At 58.4% G+C, this 25,059-nt stretch overlaps 1 protein-coding gene across 1 annotated transcript; it reads right to left on the reverse strand.

Moving 5' to 3' along the window:
* Positions 1–3,476: 3,476 nt before the first annotated feature.
* Positions 3,477–23,631, reverse strand: ADAMTS8 (ADAM metallopeptidase with thrombospondin type 1 motif 8). The gene is made up of 9 exons (XM_077883298.1): positions 22,891–23,631; positions 15,204–15,443; positions 14,079–14,214; positions 13,281–13,448; positions 12,095–12,396; positions 9,320–9,503; positions 6,717–6,889; positions 6,436–6,611; positions 3,477–4,665 (listed from the first exon to the last, which is right to left on the reverse strand). The coding sequence occupies exons 1-9, from the start codon at positions 23,629–23,631 to the stop codon at positions 4,095–4,097; spliced, it is 2,691 nt and encodes an 896-aa protein (XP_077739424.1). The 3' UTR covers positions 3,477–4,094.
* Between the last annotated feature and the right edge of the window lie 1,428 nt (positions 23,632–25,059).

The following is a 25,059-nucleotide window of genomic DNA, read 5'->3' on the forward strand; positions in this document are numbered from 1 at the left end:
CAGAAAGCCGGCAGGTGCCTGGCGAGGGCCGACGGAAGGCAGGGGGTCTCGGGGGCCACCACCTGGGTGCTCTGCTCACCCAGCGCCCCCACATTCAGGTCCCCCCAAGCGTGTTTAGAATGTTTTCAGATGTGAGGCCAACACGACCGCAAGACATCACCCCAGTGATCATCTGAATTGAACCAGCAAGAGTGTCAGCTCACCCCAACGACTGCCCCCTCGCGCATTCCACGTGCAGCTTTCCTGCAGAACCATGGGGAAATGCACCAGGCCGGACAGGGCCTTCTCCCAGACACACTGTCCTGCAGCCAGGGGCCACCAAAGGAAGGGGAACCCCTTGATACTTCTCCTTCCCCCCCTCCTCCGTCCCCCCCCTCACCTCCCGTCGTGGCACCCATGAGCAGGGCCTGCTCGGGGCGGTGGGGGATGCAGGCCGCTGACCCGCTTCTCCTTGCTGGGGCCATCCCTCCCACTCGACACAGAGCAGAGTCCGGGCGGACGAGGACAGGGGCCCATGACAGGAGCTTGACCTTGCCTAAGATGTTGCCTTCGTGGTATCCCTCATGCCGACCCCACCTCGTGTCCTGCTTTGGCTCTGTATTCCGAAATCGAGCTTCCCCTGACCCAAGTGGCACAAGAAGGCGACAAGGCAGTGGCGGCAGAAATCTGGGAGCCTCACCATGAGACTACATCTGGTTCTGTCTTACAAACATCCCTCCTTCCCAGTGGCGAAGAGGACATGGCTGCTTCGCGAAAGGGCTTGCTGATCCGACGCAGAGCATGGGGAACAGAGGCTGCTGTGGGCTCCTATGCCTCTTCCCTACAACCAGGGGAGACTCAGACCCTGGACGTCTTGGGCTGGGTATGAAAGCCTGGCACGTGGCAGCAAGACCGCCTTGCCGCTCTACAGACTCAAGAATGCAGTGGTGACAAAGCCTCTCTCTTTATTTGCCCTGGACCACAAGTTGAAAATATCAAGACAAAGCAAAAGCCAACATACCCTTAAGAACTTTCCTATTGTTCTTGTCTTGTTTTTTTTTTTGTTTTTTGTTTTGGTTGGTGGAGGAGGCTTGGCAAAAAATGAAGAGAGCTCCAGAACAAAGCAAGAAGAATTAGTCGTTTGGATGCTTGGATTGTGAGGCCCACTTGGTTTGAAAAGCCCAACACGAAGAACCTGGTGGACATCACCAGGTGACAAGATGTGGAGTGTAGAGCTAATTGGAAGATCGTCCCATCACCCCTAGACCACGCTCCTGGGAGAGGGTGGATTGCCGCAGCGGGCTGGAGAACGATAATGCTGCGTAGTTTCATAAATTCAAAAGTCCCTCTGCTCAGCTACAGGGGCCGAAGGGGCGGAGAGTGAACCCCAGGCAAGGATTCACACTTATCTTAAGGATGCAAGAAAGGAACTTTGATACTCATGTACCACCTCTGGAAGATTTCTGGCAGGTGTTCGGAGGATCCAGATGAATGACCGCCGGACCAATGACCAATGTACCCGTCGAGTCGGGGCCTCGGGGACTTCAGGAGGCGCTGGTGTCGATTTCTGTGGGGAGCGCTAGCTGGAAAATGCAAACTCTCAGCAGAGGAAAGGTGGTCTTCCCTTCTCTGGGCTAAAAGGGTGGTCGAGGTTGGCCAGGGGGAGCAGCGGTGTGCTCTCTCTCCCTGCAGATCTATTTTCCGAGTCCCTGCACTGCAGCTGTTGAGTTTCCAGACACAAACAAGTATGTATTCTGTGAGCCTGGCCGAGCCCACACAGCGAGGAAGAGCCAAGCTGGATTCCATTCCGCTTTGCACATCGGCAGCTCCGCTCCCAGCTGAACTCCAGGGCAGAGGCTGTGCCTGCCAGCGATGCAGGCGGGATGGATGGCACCACTGGACCGGGGTGGGCAGTTTCCGGGGGGCACGCTTGGCCTTGGTTGTTTTGGGGACAATGAGAAATGCAAGGAGATGAAGAGCGGCAGAGACACCCCTCAGTCTTAGCAAAGCTGGTGCGCAGCGGGGAAAAATCTGGTTTCACTAGGCCTCCTCGGCATGCCTGTGTGTGCTTGTTTATGTTTAGGTAAGCCCGGCCTCCCACTCGCTAGAGAGTCAGCAGACGGGGCAAAAAGTGGTCAAGTCCACGTCCAAAGCCACAGTGTGCAGTTGTGCGGCCCGCAGCGGTGGCCCGCAGCGACGGGCCGAGGGCACTGTAGGGGCTGAAATCCCATGGTTTGTCTCGTGCCCCCAAGGTGGGTCCTCCCAGAGGGCACCTTTCTCACTCACGCCAGGGCTCCGGGTAGCGGGTAGCGTGCCCTCTGCCCAGATCCCCCGTTATTTGAAGGAGTCTTGAGAGAAAGTGAAGGCGCAGGACAAAGGGGTCAACGGTGACCAGAAAGGGAAGATGCAAATTTATACTATGTTCCTGCTTTTCACTAGGATGTCGTTTCTTGATCATCTCACCCATTTGTGACCAAGGACTAGGTTCCCTCTACACTAGACCGTGCGGAAGACTGAGCCGGGAAGAGGTGGGGAGACACGGAGTGGAAGATGGGATGTTGGGGGCCCGCAGGTAGGTTTCAGGGGGCAGGTGGGGAATGCAGATCTGTGTGGAAAGGGCTGAGGGGGGCGCCCCGGGGGCTCGGTTGGTTCAGCACCTGACTCTTGATTTCGGCTCAGGTCACGATCTCAGGGTCGTGAGCCAGAGCCCCGCCTTAGATGCTGCCCTGGAGTCTGCTCAAGAGTCTCTCTCTGCTTCTCCCTCTGCTCCTCCCGCCGCACCCCTCCACCACCATCCCCTATTCACACACGCACATATGCACGCATATTTTTTTTCTCTCTTTCTCAATAAAAAGTGGTGAGTGGGACCGTCGCAAGTTGTTGGGGCCAGAAGGGTTGTGAGGTAGGGATCAATTCTGATGTGGAGAGAAGGAGCTGAGGTCGTTGGGATGATGGTGCTTAGATGCGGTTCGGGCATTCCTCAGGTCCTAAGGGACCCTGGGATCTCGGGCTGGTTGGTATATCACAGGGAGGATGAGGGTGTTTGCAGAGTGGAATGGGAGAGTCTTCTTCAAGAATAATGAGCCCAGAGGCATCCCCTAAGCCGCCATTACCTCCGAGACGGGTATTTCCTCTAGAGCAGCGGTTCTCAAACTGGCAGGCTCCACATGGCCTGGGAACTCGCTAGAAATGCAGATTCTTGGTTTCTCCCCTTCCCTAACCAACTCCCCCCCGCCCATGACCCACTGAATCAGAACTCTCGGGGTAGGGCCCAGCGTTTTTAGAGTCCCTCTAGATGATCCTAAAGCCCACTCGAGTTTGAGAATCCACTGGTCTAGATTATAATGAAGAGTTGCCTAAGTGAGCCAGATGCAGCGGGAGGAAGGCCTGAGAAACTGAGGCACGGTGCCCGCTCCCCTGTGTGTGTTCAGGGTCAGCGGACGTAGTTTCAGCCTCTGTCCTTTCCAGAGGAATACTGAACCACACCAGACCACTGCTTTGGCACAAGATCACACTTTAGTTCAGAGACACATTTGCATAAATACTTGAAATCCATCCACCTCTGCAGGTGGAAGCCTGAGAAGCCGCGGCTCCCCACCGTCCTGCGACTCTGCAGCCCTTTAGGCGATGGATTTTAATACTGAAGACAGTCCGGGCCTTTCGGAAGACAGCGGGGGGCGCAGCTACGAGCTCTGGCGTTCACCGTCCTCCCCCCACCCCACTCCGTACCTCTCTTGTACTCATTTTTTTCCCCTCTGAGGTAGATTATTTATCGGGGAAACCAAATAGGAAAAAAAAATTTTTTTTTCACTTAACTCTGCTAGTCCTTTGCAAACAGGCGGCGTCTCCTGTTTGGGCCAGTACGTGCATCTTTTAACCTCTGCCCTCCACCTGAGCCCGCGCGGGGCCCAACCCGCCACAGGGTGGACTTCGGGACCTGCTGCTCGCATCCCCTTCTCCCCATCGCGGGTTCACGCCAACCTGGAGCGGCTGCGGCGACGGCGGGCCTGGGGAGGGCCGTGCCACCTGCACAGGTAGGGCCGCCAGAGGGGCTGCCCTGGTGGGCACCCCCGCGCCCCAGTCCACGAGCACGAGCCCGGCCCCGCCCCACCGGCTCACGGCGGGCACGGCTGGCTTCCGCAGGGCTTGGCGTCCTCGGGCTTCAGAGCCTCGCTGCAGGCGGTGGAGGCCTGGCCGTGGGGGTCCCGGCACTCCACGGTGCGCCGCTGCCGGCCGGCTCCGCAGCTGCTGGAGCACTCAGACCAGTCGCCCAGCACCCACTGCGCCGTGAGCAGGGGCTGGATGACGTTGGTGGTTGCCCTCTCCTTGCCGCTCTGCATGCTGAAGTTCACGTCATTGGGCACGAAGAAGGTGTACTTGACTTTGGGGGGAAAGGGCTCGCCGGGGACCGTCAGGAGCTGCACGGTCAGGGGCTCGGGCAGGGGCCGGAAGCTCTGCAGCCGCTCCAGGGTGGCGATGGAACCACTGTATTTAAGGATGGTCCCCTTCAGCAGGATGTCCTGTTCGATGGCCGAGATGGCCAGGTTGCCGTTGAGCAGGTACTGCCCGTCAGCGGTCTTCAGGGCCAGGTAGTTGCCATCGTTCTGGATCCCTGGGTGGCTCCGCTGCTTCACGTCGATGTTAGTGGCGCCGGCTGGGATGGTGACAATGTCATTGTAGCCATAACTGGGACAGGAACAGAAAGACACACTGAGGACCACGGCCACCCAGCCCAGCGCCCCAGGAGGTAAGCGCCCCAGGAGGCCGCCAGGCTGTGCCGCCACAGAGCGCTAGGAGTCCCCGGGGTTCCCAAGAAATGAGCTGCCGAGGCCGACACGAATGTTTGGTACGTCGGGATTCGCAGGGCTTTGTGCTTTGCCTGGGAACTGCGCTTCAAACGAGTGGAGTTTGGATGGGGGCGTCTGCACACTGGCACGGGGGGGGGGGGCGTCCCAGAAGGGTCTGCAGAGCTGCATCGTGCATCGCTGCTGCCAAACCTGGCAGCTCGTGGCTCCGGCGAGAGCCCAAGCACCTTTGGCCCCTTGCAGTGGAATCAGACTTTGCGCGGCCGCTTCCACACCCCGAGCTCAAACCCGTGCGGAAAAATCTGTTCCGTACCCCAGCCCCGGGACCCGACCAGAATGGACATCTCACGCCACCTCTCAGAGCCAGTCAGTCCCTAGTATTAGGTGACCATGGCCCCAGGGCAGGAGCTGGGGTGATAAAAGCTGCTGCCAGCTGCCTTCCTCCCGGTGCGTCCAGACAGCAGGAGCTGTGAGCCTCTGACGCGACAGCGTGCTGTCTGGGGAACAGGTTTCCACTCTACCATGGGTCTAGGGCTTTATGTGGGATGGAGAAACCTTCGTGCTGAGCCTTCCTTCTGGGGCAATAGTGTCTGGGTCGCATGGGCTGGGGGGAAAGAAAGATCCAGGACAGACAGGCTCCTCTTGTCTTCTGCCCACGCAGGCGGCGCTCAGGCTAGGGCGGCGTGGAACGCATCCACCGCCACGTACGACTAATGCCCGAGTGTCTGACTATCCCACACCACATGCTCCTTTTTTCTAAACCCTTTGAGTTTAAATTTGAAGACTGCCACGCTGTCTGCTGGGGGCTGGTTCTGCTCTCCGAGCCTGACGATGGGAGAGACAGTGGGACACAGAGAGGGACCCAGTGTGGCCACGTGACCTACGGCCTTGCCCTTCCTCTCCCTGGCAGGAAAGAAACAGCCCAGGGACTGAGACACCCGGGTTCTCTTGCTGGCTGTCATTAACCCCCCGTGTGACCTCAGGAAGTTCATGCCATCTTCCTGCGCCTTCGTTTCTTCATCTGAAAATGGGGGATAACGGTATTGGCCACCTGAAGGACTTATTTCAGGAATCACATGAGGCCACAGAAATGAAAGCACTTAAGAAGAGAAATGAAAGCAGGTCAGTACTAGTTGTGGGACCACATGGCTTTGAGATGTGAGACAGTGTCCAGGGTGCTCAGCTTCCTGAAAGCGCTAAGGCCGGCAAGACCCTCCTCTTTGCACCCCCCCCCCCTTTTGAAAGATCCACCTGCAGAAGGGATGGCATCGTCAGGTGAAGGGTGAGATGTCCTTCCCAAAACAGGCCTGGAAGAGCCGCTTTCCCGCAGAGGCCCTGGTTGCTCGGCGTGGCTCTGCTGCTGGGGGACTCAGAGCTGATCCACTGCGACCCTCAGGCGTCTGGCTGCCCCGTGCACTGTCCTCTCTACGGGTCAGACCTTGTGCCAAGTGTCCTGCCCGTCTCATGACTCATTAGTATGCTTCTGAGATCGAGGGACTCCCTACGCTTTACCAGGAAGCTAGAGCTCAGGAGTTTGGGCCAGCCGCCCGGGTGATAAGTGGCTGCCACAATTCTTGCTTAGGCCCATGTGATCCTGGAGCCCGTTCCACCCTTCTAGAACCTAGGCAACACAACTCTGGGCAAGACTCACCTGGAGGGGTTGAGGGAACCAGACACCTTCCTGCACGAATTGCCTTTGCCCCCACACACCCCACATTTGTCCAGCTTCCTAGGCGAGTCCACCACGTGGTCACAGCCAGCCTTGACGCACTGGCCACGGACGCAGATGGCCAGAGTCTCCGGCCCACACAGGGTGCCATCGATCACCTGCAGCAGGGAAGCGGGAGGTAACAGCGGGCCTGGGGCGCCCCGAGGCGAAGCCGGTGGCCTTCCCCCCTCACCCCTGGTTCTCAGCTCCGGAAGGATTCTCACCTTGGCCTCGAACACTTTGAATTCACTCCTTCCCCGGGCTCTGCAGAACAGCTTGCAGCGGTCCCGGGGGGATACCCCCGCGTACTTGGGGACCCACTGTAGGAGGGTCCCATCCATGTCAGTGTAGTTGTAGGCATTGTACTTCTCACACTGCTGCTCCCGGAAGCTTTTCCCTACAAAGAGCAAGAAACGGCTCGCAGTTAACATGCCTGGTCGTAGGGGGAGGGCTCTGCGGCCGAAAGGCTGGGATTCAGGGCCCCTTTCTTCCTCCTGGTTTTGACCCAATCCCAGGACACAGGTCCAGTGTGGGCCTGTGTCTGGGCTCAACATTCCTAGACACGCCCGACTGAGGTCCATGTGGCAAGGAAAGGACTGTGCAGCCTCAAGCTGGGCTTTCTGGGAAGAACAGCCTTTCCATCCGGGGAAGAAACCAATTCTAACAGATGAATGAACTTAGTAGGAACACGGGACAATTAAGCTTCACTGATCCATGGAGCGTGTTCTCGGGCCCCCGTTAATTGTGCTCTGTTTTGACTTTCTTGGTGACCTTGAACGTGTGGCCGAAGACTCTCAGGTCTACGTCTCTAGTTCTGAACCTGCCCCTATGCCTCGCCTGCTATAATTCTGGGTGTCTCCAGGGCCCCTCCATTTGTAGCAGTGTGATAGCCTCCAGCTCAGCAAAGACCCAACCCCAGACGGCTCCTGCAGTGACTGGTTTAGTTTTCCTCTGGTGGTACCCCCGCAGTCTGCTGTGAGCCCAGCACCTGGGATCCGCTGAACACCTGAGCATCTCCTTCTACTATTTCCAACCTGTCGTTAAGTCCTACACTCTATTCAGGACAGTCTGTGATTTTCAGTGTCTCCTTCCCCCTCTCGCCATCTGAGTCCACCTCCCGCCAGCCCGGGGCCTCTCGGTTTCATGCGAGACCTAGTGCACAGCCTCCTCTCCCATCCTGCTGCCTGCTGCTTCCAGAACAATCTGTCAGAAGTAAGACATGTTTTTTTTTTTTTTTTTCCCTTCACAATCCTGAGATTAAACCTGCTCTTACTACTGAGGTTCTCCACCTAGCTGCATCCCTGAATGGCCCGCAGAGACTTTTCAGAGCACACATGGCCATGCTCTACTCCTGAGATTCGGATTCAACACATCTGAGGGGCCTGGGCCCCTTTTTAACAAGCTTCCCCGGGCGACCTGATGGGACAGCCAGCAGGAGGACCTCCAGATACCATTTCAATCTCATAAACCTTTGTTGTGTAGCCTTGAAATGCTAGCATGCTGGTTGACTCCACCCGAGTGAATCCCAGCTGCTCCCAGGCCTCCCCGTCACCGCACTGGCACACGTCCTCCCACACCTCATCACCATCTCCATCCTCCAGGCCTTGCTCAGCCCTAAGTCCCTGTGAAGCTTCTGACCAGCCCAGGCTTTTCCCTCCTCTTAATTCTCCATAAACCTGAGATCTGAGCCTCAGAGATTAGGCTTTAATTGCTTTGTAAAAGGCGTGTGGATCTCTAACTAGACTGCAAGTTCTTTGAGGACAGAGAGCGTGCTTTGTGCGTTTGCACAATGGCATTTCTAACGTCCAGTCTAGTTCAAGCCACACGGGAGGCACTGAAAACCACTTGTTGATTGAGAGGCAGGTCCCCGTGCAACAGAAATCATACTGTCCACCTCGTGCCTTATCTCCATCCCCTCCTCTCTCTGTTTCTCTCTTTGCCCCATTTGCCAGGCGAATCCTCATGATTCCAGGGCGAAGTTTCCAGGGCTGCATGCTATTGCTGGTCCTTCTTGTCTTGCAAAACTGCAAAGCCTACAGATTCCCTCATTAGACACCAACCCAATGTCAGTGTGTCTTTGCACTTGGATGCATCTCTCTTAAAACTCTGCTTGTCTTTTGCTGCCTGCCAATATTTCCTGGAGCTGCACAAAGGGGAATTGGATGGGACAGTGGGGAAAAACGTCTAATGATTCCCTCTCACCAGCTCTGCTGCTACCCCTGCCGCCTCCGAGCTAATGTGTGTGCTTCCTAGCGGGTGCTAGGGGGCAGGAATATATGCCAAGGGGAGGTAGGGGCGGTGCTGCTGCCTGGTGAGGTTCCATCAGGCAGTTGCCACGGCCTCAGGCGAAGATGGGCAACTCTTCTCAGAAGGAATGTGCATTAGAATCAGATTCAGAAACCCTCCCTCCACCCCGGGCTGAATGTTGGCTGGAGAGACAGTGGAGGTTTGGCTCTGACACTTGCTTTGGAAAACACTTCTATTCTGCACACAGACGAGGGTTCAGATGCCTCCAGGAGGATTATTATCCTAGACGCTCGCCCCTCTTCAGAGCTCCCCCCGACTCCCTGATAGGTTTGGTTGGGAATGACAGTCTCTATATCCACGTCGTGGAAGATTGGGGCGGTTTGGTTCCTTGACTTCGCTCACTCTCCTAGCACAATGAGAGCTGTCTCGGGGCTGCTAGGCTTTGCCCTACCACTTGGTGCCTTGCAGAGTCTATTTATGTCTGGATCACAGGAAGGCTCCGCCTCCCGGGACAGCCACCCTACTTCTTGTCCCGGGCTCTGCTGCAGTGACAACAGCAGTGGCTGTCAGTGGTCATTACCATCAGGGGGGCATTCCTCCGTGTGGCAAGATTGATACTTGGCTCTCCGACCCAGGCAGTATCTCCCTCCGTTCTGAGGCTCAGGGTCCGTGCATTCACGGTGTGAAAACTGTACTCCGCCTCCGCAGGTCCGGGAACATTCTCCCCAGGGTCCCCATGGGGCCCAGCCTCCGTCCACCACAGCCTGCAACACACAAGGCCACACTGAGTCAGGAGCAGAGGCGGGGAGGCCTGAGCTCTCCGGGTCACAGAGGTCCCTGGTCCTGACCTCCTCACCTAGTCATGCTCATCCTGGTGGGACGTGTTCAGTAAACTGCCCTAACCATTTGTTAACTATTGTGTGGCTTGCTTGGCTCTTGGATTCTTGAACATAGAGGCTGTGTTGGACTTGTTCACTCTTTCACCCTGGTGTCTAAAACAGTGCCTTGCCAATAGTAAGGTGCTCGATATTAGTTGCTGAATGAAACAACGTTTAATGTGAATAAGGTTGGGTCTGATATAGCAGTTTTCCATCAGGAGCAATTTTATCCTCTAGGGACATGTGGCAATATTTGAAGACAGTTTGGTTGTCACAACTGGGGAGGGCATATGCTGCTGGCCTCTAGTGGGTAGAGGTTGGGGTGCTGCAGAGCATTCAACAACGAGCATCCAACAATGAGATTCCAACAATGAGCACCCAACGATGAATACCCAAGAATGAGCATCCAACAGTGAGCACCCAATGATGAATACCCAAGAATGAACATCCAACAATGAGCGCCCAATGATGAATACCCAAGGATAAGCATCCAGCAGTGAGCACCCAATGATGAATACCCAAGAATGAGCATCCAACAGTGAGCACCCAATGATGAATACCCAAGAATGAGCATCCAACAGTGAGCACCCAATGATGAATACCCAAGAATGAACATCCAACAGTGAGCACCCAATGATGAATACCCAAGAATGAGCATCCAACAGTGAGCACCCAATGATGAATACCCAAGAATGAGCATCCAACAGTGAGCATACAACGATGAATACCCAAGAATGAGCATCCAACAGTGAGCACCCAATGATGAATACCCAAGAATGAGCATCCAACAGTGAGCACCCAATGATGAATACCCAAGAATGAGCATCCAACAGTGAGCATACAATGATGAATACCCAAGAATGAGCATCCAACAATTAGCACCCAACAAGCATCCAATGAGTATCCAACAATGAAGAAGATAGATCCTCACAACCAAGCCTTAATGCAGCCCCAAATGTCTCTAGTGTGAGGTTGAGAAGTCTTGGTTCAAAGGAATAACTGCTGGGAGCTCTTGCTATTGGTCTACCAGCTACAATTTCCAATGGTACCACTCCAAGGCCTGGGAGAAAAATCAGAGTTGCTTCCATCCTTACAATCAACCTAGGAGAACAAAGCTTTGCTCTTGATGGGTTCATATGGTTTTCAAAAGAGAAATAATTTTAAAAAAATGACAGAGGTAATATTTGCTTATATAAAAAAGGAAAAATGCAGAAAAGTATAAAAAAGAAAAACACTTAAAAAAACCCGACTATGCAAATAAAATCCTTGATGTGATTTTCAGCAATAACCTGTCACACTGTTGTTCTGAATAATCATAAAGATGTGATTTTTTTTTTTACATACAGTGTTTTATGACCTGTTTTTTCTTACCCTTAAAAACAGATGATGAACATCATCCCATGATAATTCCATGTCAGACTCTCCCCGCATTGAGCTTGGCTCTGGTGCTGGGGAATGTTGGACAGACCCCGTGCCTTCCCCTTCTCTCTCCTCCCCTCCTCTCAGTAACTTGTGAGGCATGTGCTTTGGGGGGTGAGGGGGCCAGGATGTAGGAGAGCAGCTCAGTGTCTGAAGCAGGGGTGGGGGTAGGGGGGGATGACAAGGGCCTGAAGATCCTGCCCCGGTTCAAGCTTAGGAAGGGGGTGGCTCACCTGGCCCGAGCAGGATCCTGAGCCTCAGGGCAGAGGACACGCCCGTGGGGACAGCCCTGTAGGCGCGAGTGCCCAGGCCACCCTGGTGACTCGGAGCTGGGCCTGGACCAGGCTGTGAAACTCGGCGGATGCTGTTTCATAGGCAGGGCTCGGTGACTCGCAGTAAGAGAAATGTGAGCAGCCTCACAGTTTGGAAGCAGGGCAAAGAAGCGAATCATTTGAAAACCCTCGCTGGCATTGCTTTGGTGTTTCTTGTAAGTTTACTCTGTCCCAGGCCAAGTTTTCTCTGCCTGCTCAGAGACAGCTTCGATCCCTTCTCCCCTCGTGGGTATGGAATTCCCACAATGAATCCCACTCTCCTGACCTCTAGAGAGGAGCGCACTCCGACGTGGGTAGGCTATGAATCCTTTTCCCTCAGCTCTCAGATCTCCTGCCGTCACTCTATCTAGCTTATAACGGGATTCACGGGGGCCTCCTTTTAGCGAGTGGCCACGTGCTGGGCCTTGTGCTGGAGCCTTCACACCTATCACCTAGCCCCACAAGCCTTCGGGTCACCTCCAAAGCAGTTCCAAAGGAGGACTTTCCAAAACGCCCTGCGCACTGGTGGCGTCATCCATCTGCTATGAGTACAGCCTCGAAGGGCTCCTCTTGAGTTTGGGTAAATATGCTTTGCTCTGTTTGTTAAAAGATGAATGATTTTACTTACAAGTCATAGTTGCAGCCAGGCCCAAAGTCTCTTAATTCATGGCTCTCAAGTGTGGCTTCCTCTTTGCAAACAGCCCTCCCCACCCCGTCCTCCCACACCCCCAAATGGCCGTCCCTCACCTTGGGCCTGTCCACTTCCTCCTCAGGCAGACAGCTGCCATCTGAGCAGAGGCGCCCAGGCCCACAGGGCGTCCCATCAGCCCACGGCAGGCTGCCGTTCTTCGTGTGGCAAAGGGGCTCGGCGCCATCCGAGTGGCACCAGAGCTGGGCGCAGATGTCCTGCGCGGAGGTGTTGGGGCAGTGGCGGAAACCCAGCCCGAAGATCTGCTTGCACTGCTGGTCCAGCTCGTAGAGGGGCATGCGGCCTGGCAGGTCTGTCGGGAGGGGCAGGGCCGAGGTGGGGGCGTCCAGGAGACAGTCTCCTGAGAAATGGAGGAAAGCAGAGGAACAAGAATGAGGAGCAGGGGTTTCCCTCTCTCAGCTCCCCGGCGGCCTCCCGCATCACACTTGAATTCCTACCGGTGGGCTGGGGGGCCCCGCCATCGTGGTGTCTTTGACCGTCTCATCCATACGAGCTTATCCCATTCTGGACTAGCAGTAGGTAAAATTTTATTAGGACTGAATTTTGGTTGTTGGGATCATTATCCAGAATATCTTCTATCCGCTCAGCGTGTGCCCGGGGGATGCCAGCTAACTGTGACACTAGTCGACGTCACATATACTTGGGGATGGGAATGGGCTTTCAAAGACGGTGGCACGCGAAATAACGCCAGAGGACGGATTTTGGATGATCTGTGATTTTTGTATCATAGGTGTCCCTGTCTGCTTCGATCACGGGGAGAATCAATTGCATTTTCACTGCTTTCCTGAGTCAGTCCAGCTGTGTTAGCCCAGCACGCCCCATCCTGCCCGGCCCTTGCTGCTCGCCCACCTCCTCGCTGCCTCTTTGCCGTTTCGAGCTCCCACATGGTCTACCTCTCCAGGCCGGGCGCTCTCTTCTCTCCTCTGTTCCACAGTCTTCCATTCCTTCAAGCTCTGTTGACCTCCCTCCTCCACTGGCGCCTTCTCAGGCTAATTCTACTGGCCCCGGGACTCACCGTCTACCTGAGCCCGGCAGCCGGCTCAGGAGGCGCGAGGGACACCCCTCTGCCCGCTGTCCCAGCCTCAACGTCTCTGATGCTTGGGGGACCTCAGCCAGAAGGGGCCCCGGCGCCGAGGCGGCGTAGCAAGCCTGGGGGGGCCCAGCAGGCCTCCAGCGCCGGCGGCCGCCCGGGAAGGAGCCAGGAGCAGCCCGCGCGACACCTACCGTGCCCGCCGTCCAGAAGTTCCGTGAGGTACATGGCACTGCAGGGAGACCAGGGCAGCGTCTTGTTGAGGTGGACGAAGAGGGGTGCCATCATGTGGTGCTTGCCCATGGGCCCGAAGAGCCGTGCGCAGGGCTTGGAGTCGTCGTGGGGCATGCTGAGGACGTGCCCTGGGGTGAGAGAGACCTGAGGTCCACCCCCACCGGCCTCTACTGCCCTCCGGCCCGGCCCGGCCCGCCCCAGGGCCCCCACCCGGCCTCTCGAGGCCGCCACCCTCCGCCGACAGAGGGCCAAGCCTTCACCAGCGACTCACGGGCACGGCCGCCCCCTTCCTCCGTAAACATTCTGGTTTCGGGCCGCACTCTGGGCCTTTCTCTGGCGGAAAGCTTTCCGGGGAACGCTGGGGGCCTCTGCTTTCTGCCCCAGCCTGCCCTAGATCACGCGCACCTCAGCGACCCGCTCGCCCACTCAGCGCTCTCCTCACACGGCTCTCCCCAGAGCTCCTACTGCTACCGCCGAGCTTGGGCAAAGCATCTTCACCCGAGCCTTTGTCGCATTTTTGGCATTTTCCTGGTGACCCCGGGCGACGGTCCGAGACACTATTTTAATATTATGGCCTCATGCCCAGGGAGGGGATGGAGAAAGCGCACGATCTCTCTGCACAGGATCACTCTGTCAACATTCTGGGTCGAACCAGGCCAAACGTGAGAGCCGCGTACGCCGCAGACGCCGGGCCGGCCTGGACGTGGAAGGCAGTGCCCTCTGACACAGCACAGTGCGCCTGGCATGGCACGTCTTACCTAGCTCATGGGCCAGGGTGTAGGCCGCCTGGAGCCCCTCATCCTCGATCACAGAGCAGCTCTTGTTGGGGTCACAGATCGTGCCAATGTCCGCCACACCCAGGGTATCACACATGCCCTCCTTCCCGCAGAAGTTCTGCTTGGTGGAGAGAGTGAGGGCATGAGAACACAGAACAGATAGTCTTCCTATTTCTGCTTCTCCTGAGTTGAGGGACATTTTTTTTGGGAGGGGGGGAGATTGAGGGAGGGGGAGAGAGAGAATATCAAGCAGACTCTGTGCCCAGCATGCAGCCCAACACGGGACTCCATCTCACAACCCCAAGATGACCCAGGAGCGAATCAAGAGTTGGATCCTTAACCAGCTGTGCCACCCAGGTACCCCCGAAAGGAAAAATTTTAAGCCAAAGGCCCTATTTCTTTACAACGGCCCCTGTGTGAGGAAGCCCGTTTCCTTTTCTACATTGGTGCGACCCTACACTGGGGGCTGGCTGGGACTTCGTGTCCTAGAGTTGGCATGTCCCACGGCTGGTTTGGGGAGGCCGGATGGCACAGCGGTTGCGAGCACTGACCCTGCAGCAAGACTGCCTAGGCTTGTCTATGGGTGCTACCGCCGTGTGACCAATTGGTGCCTCAGTTTCCCCAGTCGTAAAAGGCGGCTCTGTGGGATTGTCATGAGGACCCAAGGCGTCAAGAGGGCCTGGCACACGTTATTGGGCTTTCTAGCCACCGGGCAGCTGTCTGTTTCAATTGTCCCAGACGGGAGGGCGGGCTTCCCGATTTGGAGGAACCCTGAGGGTCACCCCCGGTTACCTGCCGCTAGGTTTAACAGTCATTGCAGAGGGCCCTCCTGTCTTCATTCCAACTGCAGCTCTTTTGCTGGGCCGTCTGAGCCCACTTCCTCCGCTATGACCTCAGCAGACAGCTGGTCACAAACTTTTGGAGAAGAGCCCTTACGAGATTCCTCTCCTTCCCTTGCAAATACCTCACACTTGTCCCATGACCCCCTCCTCGTCCTTCCACACACAAGGCTCCTGGCGTCCAGCTGGGGCCAGCGGGGAGCCCCAGCCCATGTTTGGGGAGGCCCAGGCCCCCCCCTTTGACCCGCCCATCCCGCCGCCCACAGACCTGTCTGGTGAGCAGAATGGCCGTGTCGAAGTGTTCTGGGTGCCGGTCGCTGGGCTGGTTGAAGCGCCGCTGCCAGTTGCAGAAGTTGCGCAGGGTAAGGCCACCGTTGTCGGACACCTCGGGGCCCCACTTTTCATCTTCCACGATCAGGACTTTGACGACCATCAGGTTGATGGAGTTTCTGATGCTGGGGTGCTTGTAGATTCGGGCTGCCACGGACATGAGCGTCAGGATGTGGTTCTGTCGGGAAGCAGGCAGCAGGGAGAGGGCAGGGTTACGTCTCTGGGCCCGGGGCCTGCCGCCCACTGCCGACACCCCTGGATGTGCGTCCCCGGTGCCAGGCTCGGTGCTGAGCCCTGGATATCCAGCATCTTGCTGGAGACGCACAAAAACCCAGAGGTCCTGGCATTATTTCCCTTGGTTTTACATACAAGAAATCGAGGCTCAGTAGCTGGCCCGGGATCACAAAGCTAATGAGTGTACAGCCAGCACTTGAACCCAGGTGGCCTGGCTCCAAAGCCCGTGCATTTAACATCTTGACCAGCTGCGTGGGCCTGTGCAAATCTAGGTTAGTTAAAATTCAATAAAATTAAAATTACAGTTCCTCTGTCGCACTGGCTACATTTCAAGTACATCAGTAGCCACCTATAGCTCCAGGCTTCTGTATTAAACTGAGCGAACGGGACGTTTCCATCATCCCCAGAAAGTTCCGTGGGGGCTGCACTGGCGACTCTGCCTTAACGTGACACCAATCGCTTCCCTGCCAGCCAATCCCATTCCCTCTCAGTGCTCAGCCCAGAAGCAATTATTTGAGCCTTCAAGGTCAGTAGAACGCATTGAGCGTTTTCCCGGGGCCTGCTGGGGTAACGTGGACTCTCCAGGATGGGCACAGTCGACTCTGGAATCGTCCCAGTCATCGCTCCTAGTAGCCAGGCTGCACCTGTCGGCCAGGGCCACACCTCATTAAGTCCTCATACGAACCTTGTGAAGTGGGTATTGTCATCCGGGGCTTAACAAAGCAGGGAACAGAGGTTCGCACAAGTTAAATGATCTGTGGTCACACAGCTCCCAAGGCCGGGACACCGGCCCAGGCACGTCTGTCCCTGAGGCCTACACCCTTCACGTTAGGTTTCCCAAGTGCCTGACTGCTGGGTGTCCGGACAGCCCCGAAAGGTTGACCCCAGGGGCTTGAGGGGGGTCAGTGGGCCTAACGAGGCCCAGGCGCTGAGGATCACACCTGCTTCCAGTTTTGCCCAGGCCAGCGGAGGGAGTTCGCATCACTGCCCGGCCTCCGTCCTGGCCCTGGGCTGCCAGCTTGTCCCAAGGCTTCGGAGGCGGCCAGATGGAGCTCACTCTCCTGCCTCAGGGACCTCGAGCAGTGAGACCTCTTGGATTCTTTGCAGCCGAGAAAGGGGCAGAGGCACGCAGGCCTTCAGCCGGGAGTGTGGCCAGCTGAGCTGCCGTTCACTCGCCCTGCGCCCCGTTCCCTGGGACACCAGCTCCCCTAAGCTTTTCTTTTCTTTTCTCTCCTGTGCTCTGGAAGGTAGGAGTGGAAGGAGGGGAAAAGAGGGCGAAAGGCTAACGAGGGACTCTCCGCTGGTTGAGGCCACGTGTGGGGGTTCCAGACGAATCCTATTATTTGTGAATGGGATTGGTCTGTTCATCTCGCAGGCAAGGAGCCAGGTATTTTGTAAGCCCTACAAACAGGGGTTGGCAGGTTCCTTAGCGTGTCAAGCACTCTCGCTATGTTTAGGCTGATGTAAACATCTTATCAGCAAAGCTGAAACTTGGCGCTTGCTCCCGGAGCTGGATTCCTGAGGGAAAGAAGCAATCACATCATTATGCAACTGGGGGTGAGGGCTGAGGGCTGGGAGCTCCTGGCCAGGCCCTCACTGCTTCCAGGGTCAGGCCGAGTCTCCTGCTCTCTTGCCCTAGGAAGGGTCCAATCTGATGGGCCAGGGACCAAGTCCTGGCATTTCTTCAGAGGCAACCCGCAACTTTCCGCACAAGACTTCGTCCCTTTGAGTCCCAATTTCACAATCTCAAAACCGGGGGCGGGGGGAGACGATGTTGTGCCGAGAAGGTGTTAAAGTAAGAGATGCCAGCTGCTCGGCGGCAGCGGTCCCGAAGGTCTGGGGTCCCAGGCTGACCGGATCGGGCAGAGGCTCTGGGGCCGTGTGGCTGAGGGGACCGCGCACGGGCCGCGTCCCCAGGCACGTGTTATCAAGGCACACAGGCGTACATTTCTGCACAAAGCATGACTTGAGAGCATTTGGATGTCCTTCTGGTTGCTATTTCATAAGATAATTTCCATGGCAAGATTGCTGCAAGGACTGTGCGGTCCAGTGTTTCTATTAAGATCCCAAATCCTGGTCCTGCTCACCTGCCCTCTTGTCTCGTCTCGCTGAGGTTTTGGGGGTGGGAGGCCCTGCCAATCCCGCTGTTTGCTCCTCCAGGGACACATGGCAGGAATGCCTGACATTCGCAGTACCTCCTATGGTTCCCCGGGGGGAAGGACCTGGTGGGGACCCCAGGGGGCCCTGAGGCCGTGAGCTCCGTTCTCTGCGGGGACCCGGGCTACAAGGCCAGGCCCGACTTCCAGGGCCACAGAGAGAGGGCGCAGGGGCCGGTCGAAGGGTGGGCCCGCCGGCTCAGCCCACCACTCACTCTGGGCCTCACACAGGTGTGGGCTGCTTGCTGAAGGAGGTGAGCGAGAAGGCGCCCCTGGGGGAGTGGGGCCCCGGCCCAGCAGACAACCTCCAACGACCACGCCAGGGCTGTTGAGCAGCGCGGCCAGGGGCGGTCAAACAACCCTGCTCTCGAATGACTCAGGGACTGCTTGCCCTTCATTCTCACTAGGAAAAGACACGGCACTTTTTAAAGGGGGTCTCCTTCTCTACTGGTGCCCCTGAGGCCACCTGAAAAGAAGAGAAGGAAATGCCCTGGCCAGTAGGCTGCGACACAGGCCTCTTGGATTCTTCGTGAGACAACTAAGGAGATCCGTCCCCCAGAGCACCCGTGGAGCAGGAGCCAACTGCGGTGGGAGGTGGGAGTCTGGGCCCGGGCCACACGCACTTCCAGCAGCTCCTTCTGCTCAGCGTCACCCCTGCCTTGCTCCTTTGCTCTTCACGCGTGGGTCCCATCGCTTCGCCCTGCAGCTCGCCTGGGAGGGCAAGGAGAGGAAGAGAGGCGACACGGACACCTTCTGGCCTCAGCAACTGGTGCCATCCTTTTCGTACTGGGGGGGGGGGTGTCTCTAGGGCCTGAGGTGAGAAGCAAAGGAGGGTAAGGAAGCAAGTGGAGAGAAGAGAGGCTCCTGCACTGACGTCCTTCATCTCTCCTTGTTCCCCAAACAGCCAGGGACAGTGTGAGCTCTCGGAAGGTACCAGCACTTACCCGACCCAAAGGGGCCACGCTCGAACACCCTGCGCCGAGCATTCTGGAAAGGAAGGCCTCCCTGTGGGACAGCGGAGCTAACCTGGCAGTGGGCTGGGAGGGCCTGTGACCACACTGCCCTCCGACTCTGACCGACACCACTGCCCAAGGCGACGCTGGTATTCCCGATGCTTTGTTGAGCACCTACTATGTGCCAGGAGCTGGGTCAGGCGCTTTCCGTATTTTACTGTGTCCTCAAGGCAGTGCCGGGACATTGGTGTAACTCTTCCAGGAATCGAGACACAGGGAACCTGGGAACTTGCTCCGGGACACCCAACTCATTTCGATTACCCTTCAGGGACTACGCGCTCCGTCACCACACCGACTGCCACCTATCCCTGCTCCTACAAGGACAGCTAAGGCATAGCCAAAACAGACCCAAAGCACGCCAGCGAACAAGCCTTCCCCTGGCATCGTTTTTCCCCAGGAGGCAGAAGCAGCAAACCAAAGACCTTTGCATATTGAGGCATTTTCTTCGGGAAGAGCTTCGTGTCGTTGATTCTGATGGGAGCAGAGAAGAGAGACGGGAAAGACTCATTCTCTTGCCAAGAGGGAAACACAACTTCCGGGGATATGACACTTGTCTTTCTCCCACAGGGACATAGGCAGCGACAGAGCGAGTGGGCCATGTGTCTGCTTCTGCTATTATCCAAACCAGGACGCTTTTGAGCGTGAAGACGATGCTCTTAATAATCATGCCAGAACAGGCCCCAACCGGGACGGCGCTGGGCACACTGGGGAATGTGGTCCCTTTAGCATCAGGGCTTGTGGGAGTCACTTTCCCAGAGGATATGGGGAAGGGGGGATGGGCTGGCTGTGGTGGAACCCTTTCCTGAAATCACTTGGTGGTAGCCGGACATCCCGGGAATCCTCCGGTCTCCTCCGGAAACGAGGAGTGCCCTCCTAGGACCCTCTCTGCTGAGCAAAGAATTCAGAGCTCAGCTGGCAGCGGAGACACCGGCAGGACGGATTTCGGGTGTGAGCGTGGGGCACAGCTCAGCCCCCCACTCACTGCTGTCCCGCTGCAGGTCCATCCAGGCATCCGAGCGAGCGGCAGCCGGATGCAGACAGAGTTAATGGCCTCTTCCGAGGTGGTCCTTCCTTTCAGAAAGCCCCCTTTGTCTGAGCGCATTAACTCTGAAACCAGATAAGAAGGTGGGAGGCAGGGGCCCCTTCTGTCAAGGGATTAAGTGAACTCAAGTGTACAGAGTTCTGGAAAACTTCATTGTCGCTTCCCAGTGTGACCCGCCTCGAGCGTGGCTAATTCTTTCTCTTGGCCTTGGAGGCGGTTTCTTCCCAGGATAGGGCCTCCCACCTTGGCCGGGCATCTTTGAACTGTTGGATTCAATGACCCCTTCCCACAAGACAGACAAGCGTAGGGGGGTAAGCAGAGCCACAGAGTCACAGACCCTCCTCGTGCTAAAAAGCCTCCCTGCACAATAAAAACGACACTGCCCTCGGGTTCAGGAGACTTGGGCCGTGACCCAGCCCGGCCGTTCACTAGCTGTGTGACCTGGAGAAAGTCACAGATTCCCTTGTGAGCTGCACCGTCTTCCTCTGCCTCTCTCACAGGTTTCTTTGCTGAGGTGATGCATGCAAACCACTGTGCAAACTGCACAAACTCAGAGGGTGGCTTCCCCAAGGAGCGCCGAACTCTCTAGAAGCCTCATCAAGAAGCAGCTTCATTGATGCTTACATGAATCCTGATGACCTAGTAGCCCAGGTATCTGGCTTCACAGATGAGGAAATGCAAGCCCTCAAGGGGGGGAGGGGCAAAGTCTCTTCCTCCTTACTTTACACCCCTGGTTGTTAAAACACCCCAAAGTGCCTTCCATCTGCCTGAATGAAGTCTCCAGGAGACTCCTTGGAGAGCTGCTTTAAAGAACTGGGTTCTATTTTGAGGAGAAGGTCTGGGCAGGCAAGGTCTTGGGGAACTGGAACTTGACATTCATTCTGGTCTTGGCTGAGCTCATGGACCTGTTTAGGAAGCCCAGGGGACTGAGCTGAGAAGTTCAAGTCGATCCTGTGGCATCTCCACAGCTGGTGAGCAGTCGAAGCAGAGGGGTCAGCGGGAGGTCATAGAAGCAGCCGTGCCTCATGCCCCATCCCAGCATGGTGACAGCAAGGGTGTAAATGGGGTGTGACATAATGAGACCAAGGTGGGGGGTGATGCAGCTGATCCAGCTGAGAGAGCACTTTTCCTTCAGGTGTTAAGCCCTGGAAGTAGGTACCCTAGGGAGAGGACCTCAGCCTACACAGGGTCTGATGTGCTCTTCTGACCCACATAGGCTGGCTGGCCGCACAGTGTGTGTGAATGGTCCAGAAATGGCATATGTGGAGGGGGAGGGGAGGGGACAAGCATGCACCGGTCACCTGGCCAGAGATCTGTAAGGGCACAAGCCCTTCCAGGTGTCTCTGTGAAGACCCAGCCCAGCCAAATACATCCTTCAGGCAAATACCCAGGATCTTAAGTAACTACGTGATGGGCTGGGAGAGCTGGATGGTAGGAGGGTGCCAGAGAAAACATTTTGGCTCTGAAGCCTGAAAAGTAATTACTCTTTCTGCTGCTCTTCTGTGGTCTTGTGGTCTTTCCTACCTCCTGGTTCCTAGGCAGATGTTCGGACACCGGTCCATGCACCCACGGGGAGGGACCCAAGCGTCTCAGCTCTGGGTTTGCAACGACTGTAGTCCCGCCTCTCTCCGGTAGAGCCCCCTGGTACCCAGGCGTGGTGGTCCTAACGTGCCTAACAGTGGGAGAAGCCCCGCCAGCCACCCCCTTGAGGCCTTGCTTGGGGAAGGGGAGTCAGAGGAGTCTGCTGATGCCTCCCCCTGCTCTCAGGGTAGTCAGGGAAGCAGACACTCAATCATCACTGCCCCCAAACCACCCACTGGCAAGACCACAGTGATGGCTCAAAGCTGCCTTACTGAGTTCTGAGAGAGGCGGGTACGACAACAGTGTGCCGAGGAGCCTGTTCCTGCAGGAGCCAGAGAAGCAGCCACGCGGACCTCTGACCCCCCCCTCCCCCCCGCTCTCCTCATGCTTCCACCTAGATGCATTTCCCGGTGATGGCAGAGTCATAAAGATGCCGTGCATCATCTAGACTGTTCTGCGCAGGTGACACGGAAGCACTGGTACCCCCAACAGCCGGACCTAGGCTGAGCCTAGAACAGGGTCACTAGCCAAGGTGGTCATTGTTGAAAAAAAAAAGCATTACCCGAGGGGCGGCAGTGGCCAGGATCCCTGCGGCAGGCATCTATGACCTGTGGCAGGTCAAGTCTTCTCTACCTAGCGCACCTCTGGGTTTGTGCTCCCCGGGAAGAGGGAGGACGGTGCTCTCCAGGAGCCCTGGCACTGCCCCCTCCCTGTCGCTGGGGGAGGTGTTGGGCGCAGGGGGACACAGGCTCCTCCTGCTGCGGTCCTCCTCGGCACCACCTCTGAATCTAGTTAGACACGGTCTGGCGACAGGAGCTGTCCCCCGAGCTCTATTTTCCTGCCCAGGCTCAGCAGAGGGCCGCGTCTGGGGCGGACCACGCAGGAACAGTAACTGGAGGAGTTCGCTGCCCCACTCCCGTCTCCCCTCCCTTTTCCACTGAAACTTCAGTTTCCCAGGCTGAGCCCCCAGGCAGAAATTCTGTTCCCCTCCCTTTCTGTGCTGATGCTGGCACTGCCAGGATCCGCCGGGGCTGCGTGCCAGGTTGGCAAGGTAGCCCCTGCCCCTTGATCAGAACCAGCTGGGCGTGCAGAGGTTCCAGGTTCAACTCCCTCCCAACAACATCTTTTACTCCTGGCAGCCCCAGTTGTGGTCCCGGAGGGGATGAAACAGACACATCCTTGGTCCCCGCTGACCCTCGGGGCTGGGGGGCGGGTGTGTGGATGGGGGGGGGGGAGCATCTCTCAGGTCTGGAGACAGCAGAGGGCTGAGAAATGGATGCTCTTCCAGAGTGTCCACCTCTGTGGGGGAGAGGCAGGTGCCCCGCGGAGGAGGGGGTGGGGTTCGGAGCCCACTTTGAGCCCAGTGTGCCAAGCCCCGAAGGAGATTCAGCGGGTGCGGGCCTCCACCCTAGAGTGCAGGGCCTGGGGGAGGGGGCAGCCCGGGGTGGGCAGGGGAGGGGGCAGAGGTTAGGGGAGGCCAACCTCGGCTGGCTGCTTGGGGTCGCCTCTTGTAGTCGGAGGAGCTGGACGCGGGGGTGTGTTGGGGGGAGTTTGGAGGCTCCGGGGGAGGGTGGGGGGCCTGGGGCCGAGCGCGCCTACCTGCAGGTCGGCTCCGTAGAAGGCGGCCATGGACGCATCGGCCACCAGCAGCGTCTCCACGAAGCGAGCCTCGGACACGAAGCGCTTGGCTCTGCCGGTGGCGCCCAGGGGTGGGGGCGGCTCGCTGGCGCCCGGCGCGGCCTCGTCGTCCCGCTCCCCGTCCTCCGCGTCCTCCGCGTCCTCCGCGTCCTCCGCCCGCCCTGGGGGCCCCCAGCGCTGCAGGCGGTGCGGCCGGAGCAGCGAGCGCCCCGCGCCCTGCGGCTGGATGGTGAACTCCTCGCCGCGCAGCAGGAACGAGCCGCTCAGGCCCCCGCACAGGCTGACGGCCGCCAGCGACCCGGGCGCGCCGTCCACGGTGCCCGAGAAGAAGCAGCGGCGCAGCCCCGGGCCGCCCCCGGCCCCGGCCCCGGCCCCGGCCCCCGCCCCGGCCCCCGCCCCGGCCCCGGCCCCCGCCGCGCGCCCGCGCCCCCCGCCCCCCAGGCGCTCGATGCGCAGCCGGGGCGCCAGGAAGCTGGCGTCGGGCGCCAGGCGCAGCACGAAGCGCCGGCCGAAGGCGGACAGGTGGAGCGCGAGCTCGCCCGCGCCGCTGCCCGGCAACCGCGTGGGCTGCACCAGCGCCGAGGCCGGGCCCCGAGCGCCGGGCCGGGCCGGGGCGCCGCGGGCGGGCGGCGGCGGCGGCGGCAGCAGCAGCAGCAGCAGCAGCAGCGGCGGCGGCGGCCACCGGGGGGCGGCGCGGGGCATGGGGGCTCCGGGGGCGCGCGGCCCGGCCGGGCAGGTGCGGGCAGGCGCGGGGGGCGCGGGGCGCGGGGCGCGGGGCGCGGGGCGCGGGGGGCGCGGGGCGCGGCGGGGCGCGGGGGGCGAGGCGGGGCCGCTCGCGGGCGCCAAGGCCGGGGTCCGGCCGCTCCTCCCGCTGCCGCCGCCCGCCCGCCCGCGCGGCCCGCGTATTTATACCGCCCTCCCGGCTTTGACCTAAGAGGTTTATTTTTGATCCCTCACTATTCCCGTTTCCCCTCCCCTGGGATCAGAGAGAGAAACCGAAAAAGAGGGAGCGACGGAGGAGAGAGAGAGAGAGAAATTTTGGATGAAATGTAAAACCAATCAGCAGCCGGCAGGCCTCGCCCCCCCACCCCCTCCGCGGGTGTCAACTCCAGCTCGCTTCCCCTTCCCCCTGCGCGGCCCGTTAACTCCTGCGGTGCTGGGCCGGCCCTGCCTGCTCCCTAAGGCCTCCCGCAGGCTCCTGCCCCCCCCTCCCCGCGCCCGCGCCCCATCCCTGCGGAGCCACTCCGGGGGTCCCATGGGGAGCACACAGGGGTCGCGCCGCAGTCACGCTCCCCACCCGAACCCACATTTCCGCAGCGAGCTGGGGATGGGGTGAGACGCCAGCTGCCCAACACAGCCCCGGGGCCCTGCTCCCTGCCTCGTCCAGGGGCTGCAGGGCCGAGCCCAGCTCGGGGTGTGTATGGGGGGGTGTGGGGTCACCAGGGGTGCGGCTGCAGCAGCGTGGCCGCCCCCCGGGGCAAGCAGCTCTTCGGGAACTGCACGGTGGGCCCTGAAAACCTGATTGGAATGCTGCTCAGTGTCTGGGGGGCTTCCCGAAAGGTGGCAAGCTCCCCCTCAGGGCGCTGGCCTCAGCTGGGGGTACAGATGTGTGAGAACGGATTCCTTCTGTCCCAGCCTGCCATCTGCGCCCCCAGGAGGAGAGGGGGCTGCGGCCCAGAGACAGAGGAGTGGGCACGGCCTAGTCTCCACCGAGGACCACAAAAGGCAGCCCGTACTGGCACCCCAGTTTCACGGGACAGCCCTGAACCGCGTCCAGTGTCTTGTTCTAAGTATAGGCTCTCCAGCCGCCCCTCTCTACCCTTGCCCCGTTGTCAGTGCGGGACACTCCCCTGCATCAGGACCTTTAGGGCCTTTGCCAGCCCACCTGCACCCAGCCACCCAGTTCCCTGCCCTGTGCTGGGGGTCCTGACAGTTTGGCGACCTTCCTGCAGCTTTTTAGCCCATAGAGCTGGTGGCTATGAGACCCTCAGGGCCTGTCGCCTCCAAAGGGGAGGCCCTCACAAATACAAAAGTCCATTTGTGACTCCAGAATCTGGGGCAAACCCCGCCAAATTCCCTCCAAGTGTCCCCCTCTGTCTACTTTCCCAGAAACACGGAGGGATGGCTTTC

This window comes from Canis aureus, chromosome 3 (assembly GCF_053574225.1).
Source record: "Canis aureus isolate CA01 chromosome 3, VMU_Caureus_v.1.0, whole genome shotgun sequence".
In the NCBI taxonomy this organism is placed as follows: domain Eukaryota; kingdom Metazoa; phylum Chordata; class Mammalia; order Carnivora; family Canidae; genus Canis; species Canis aureus.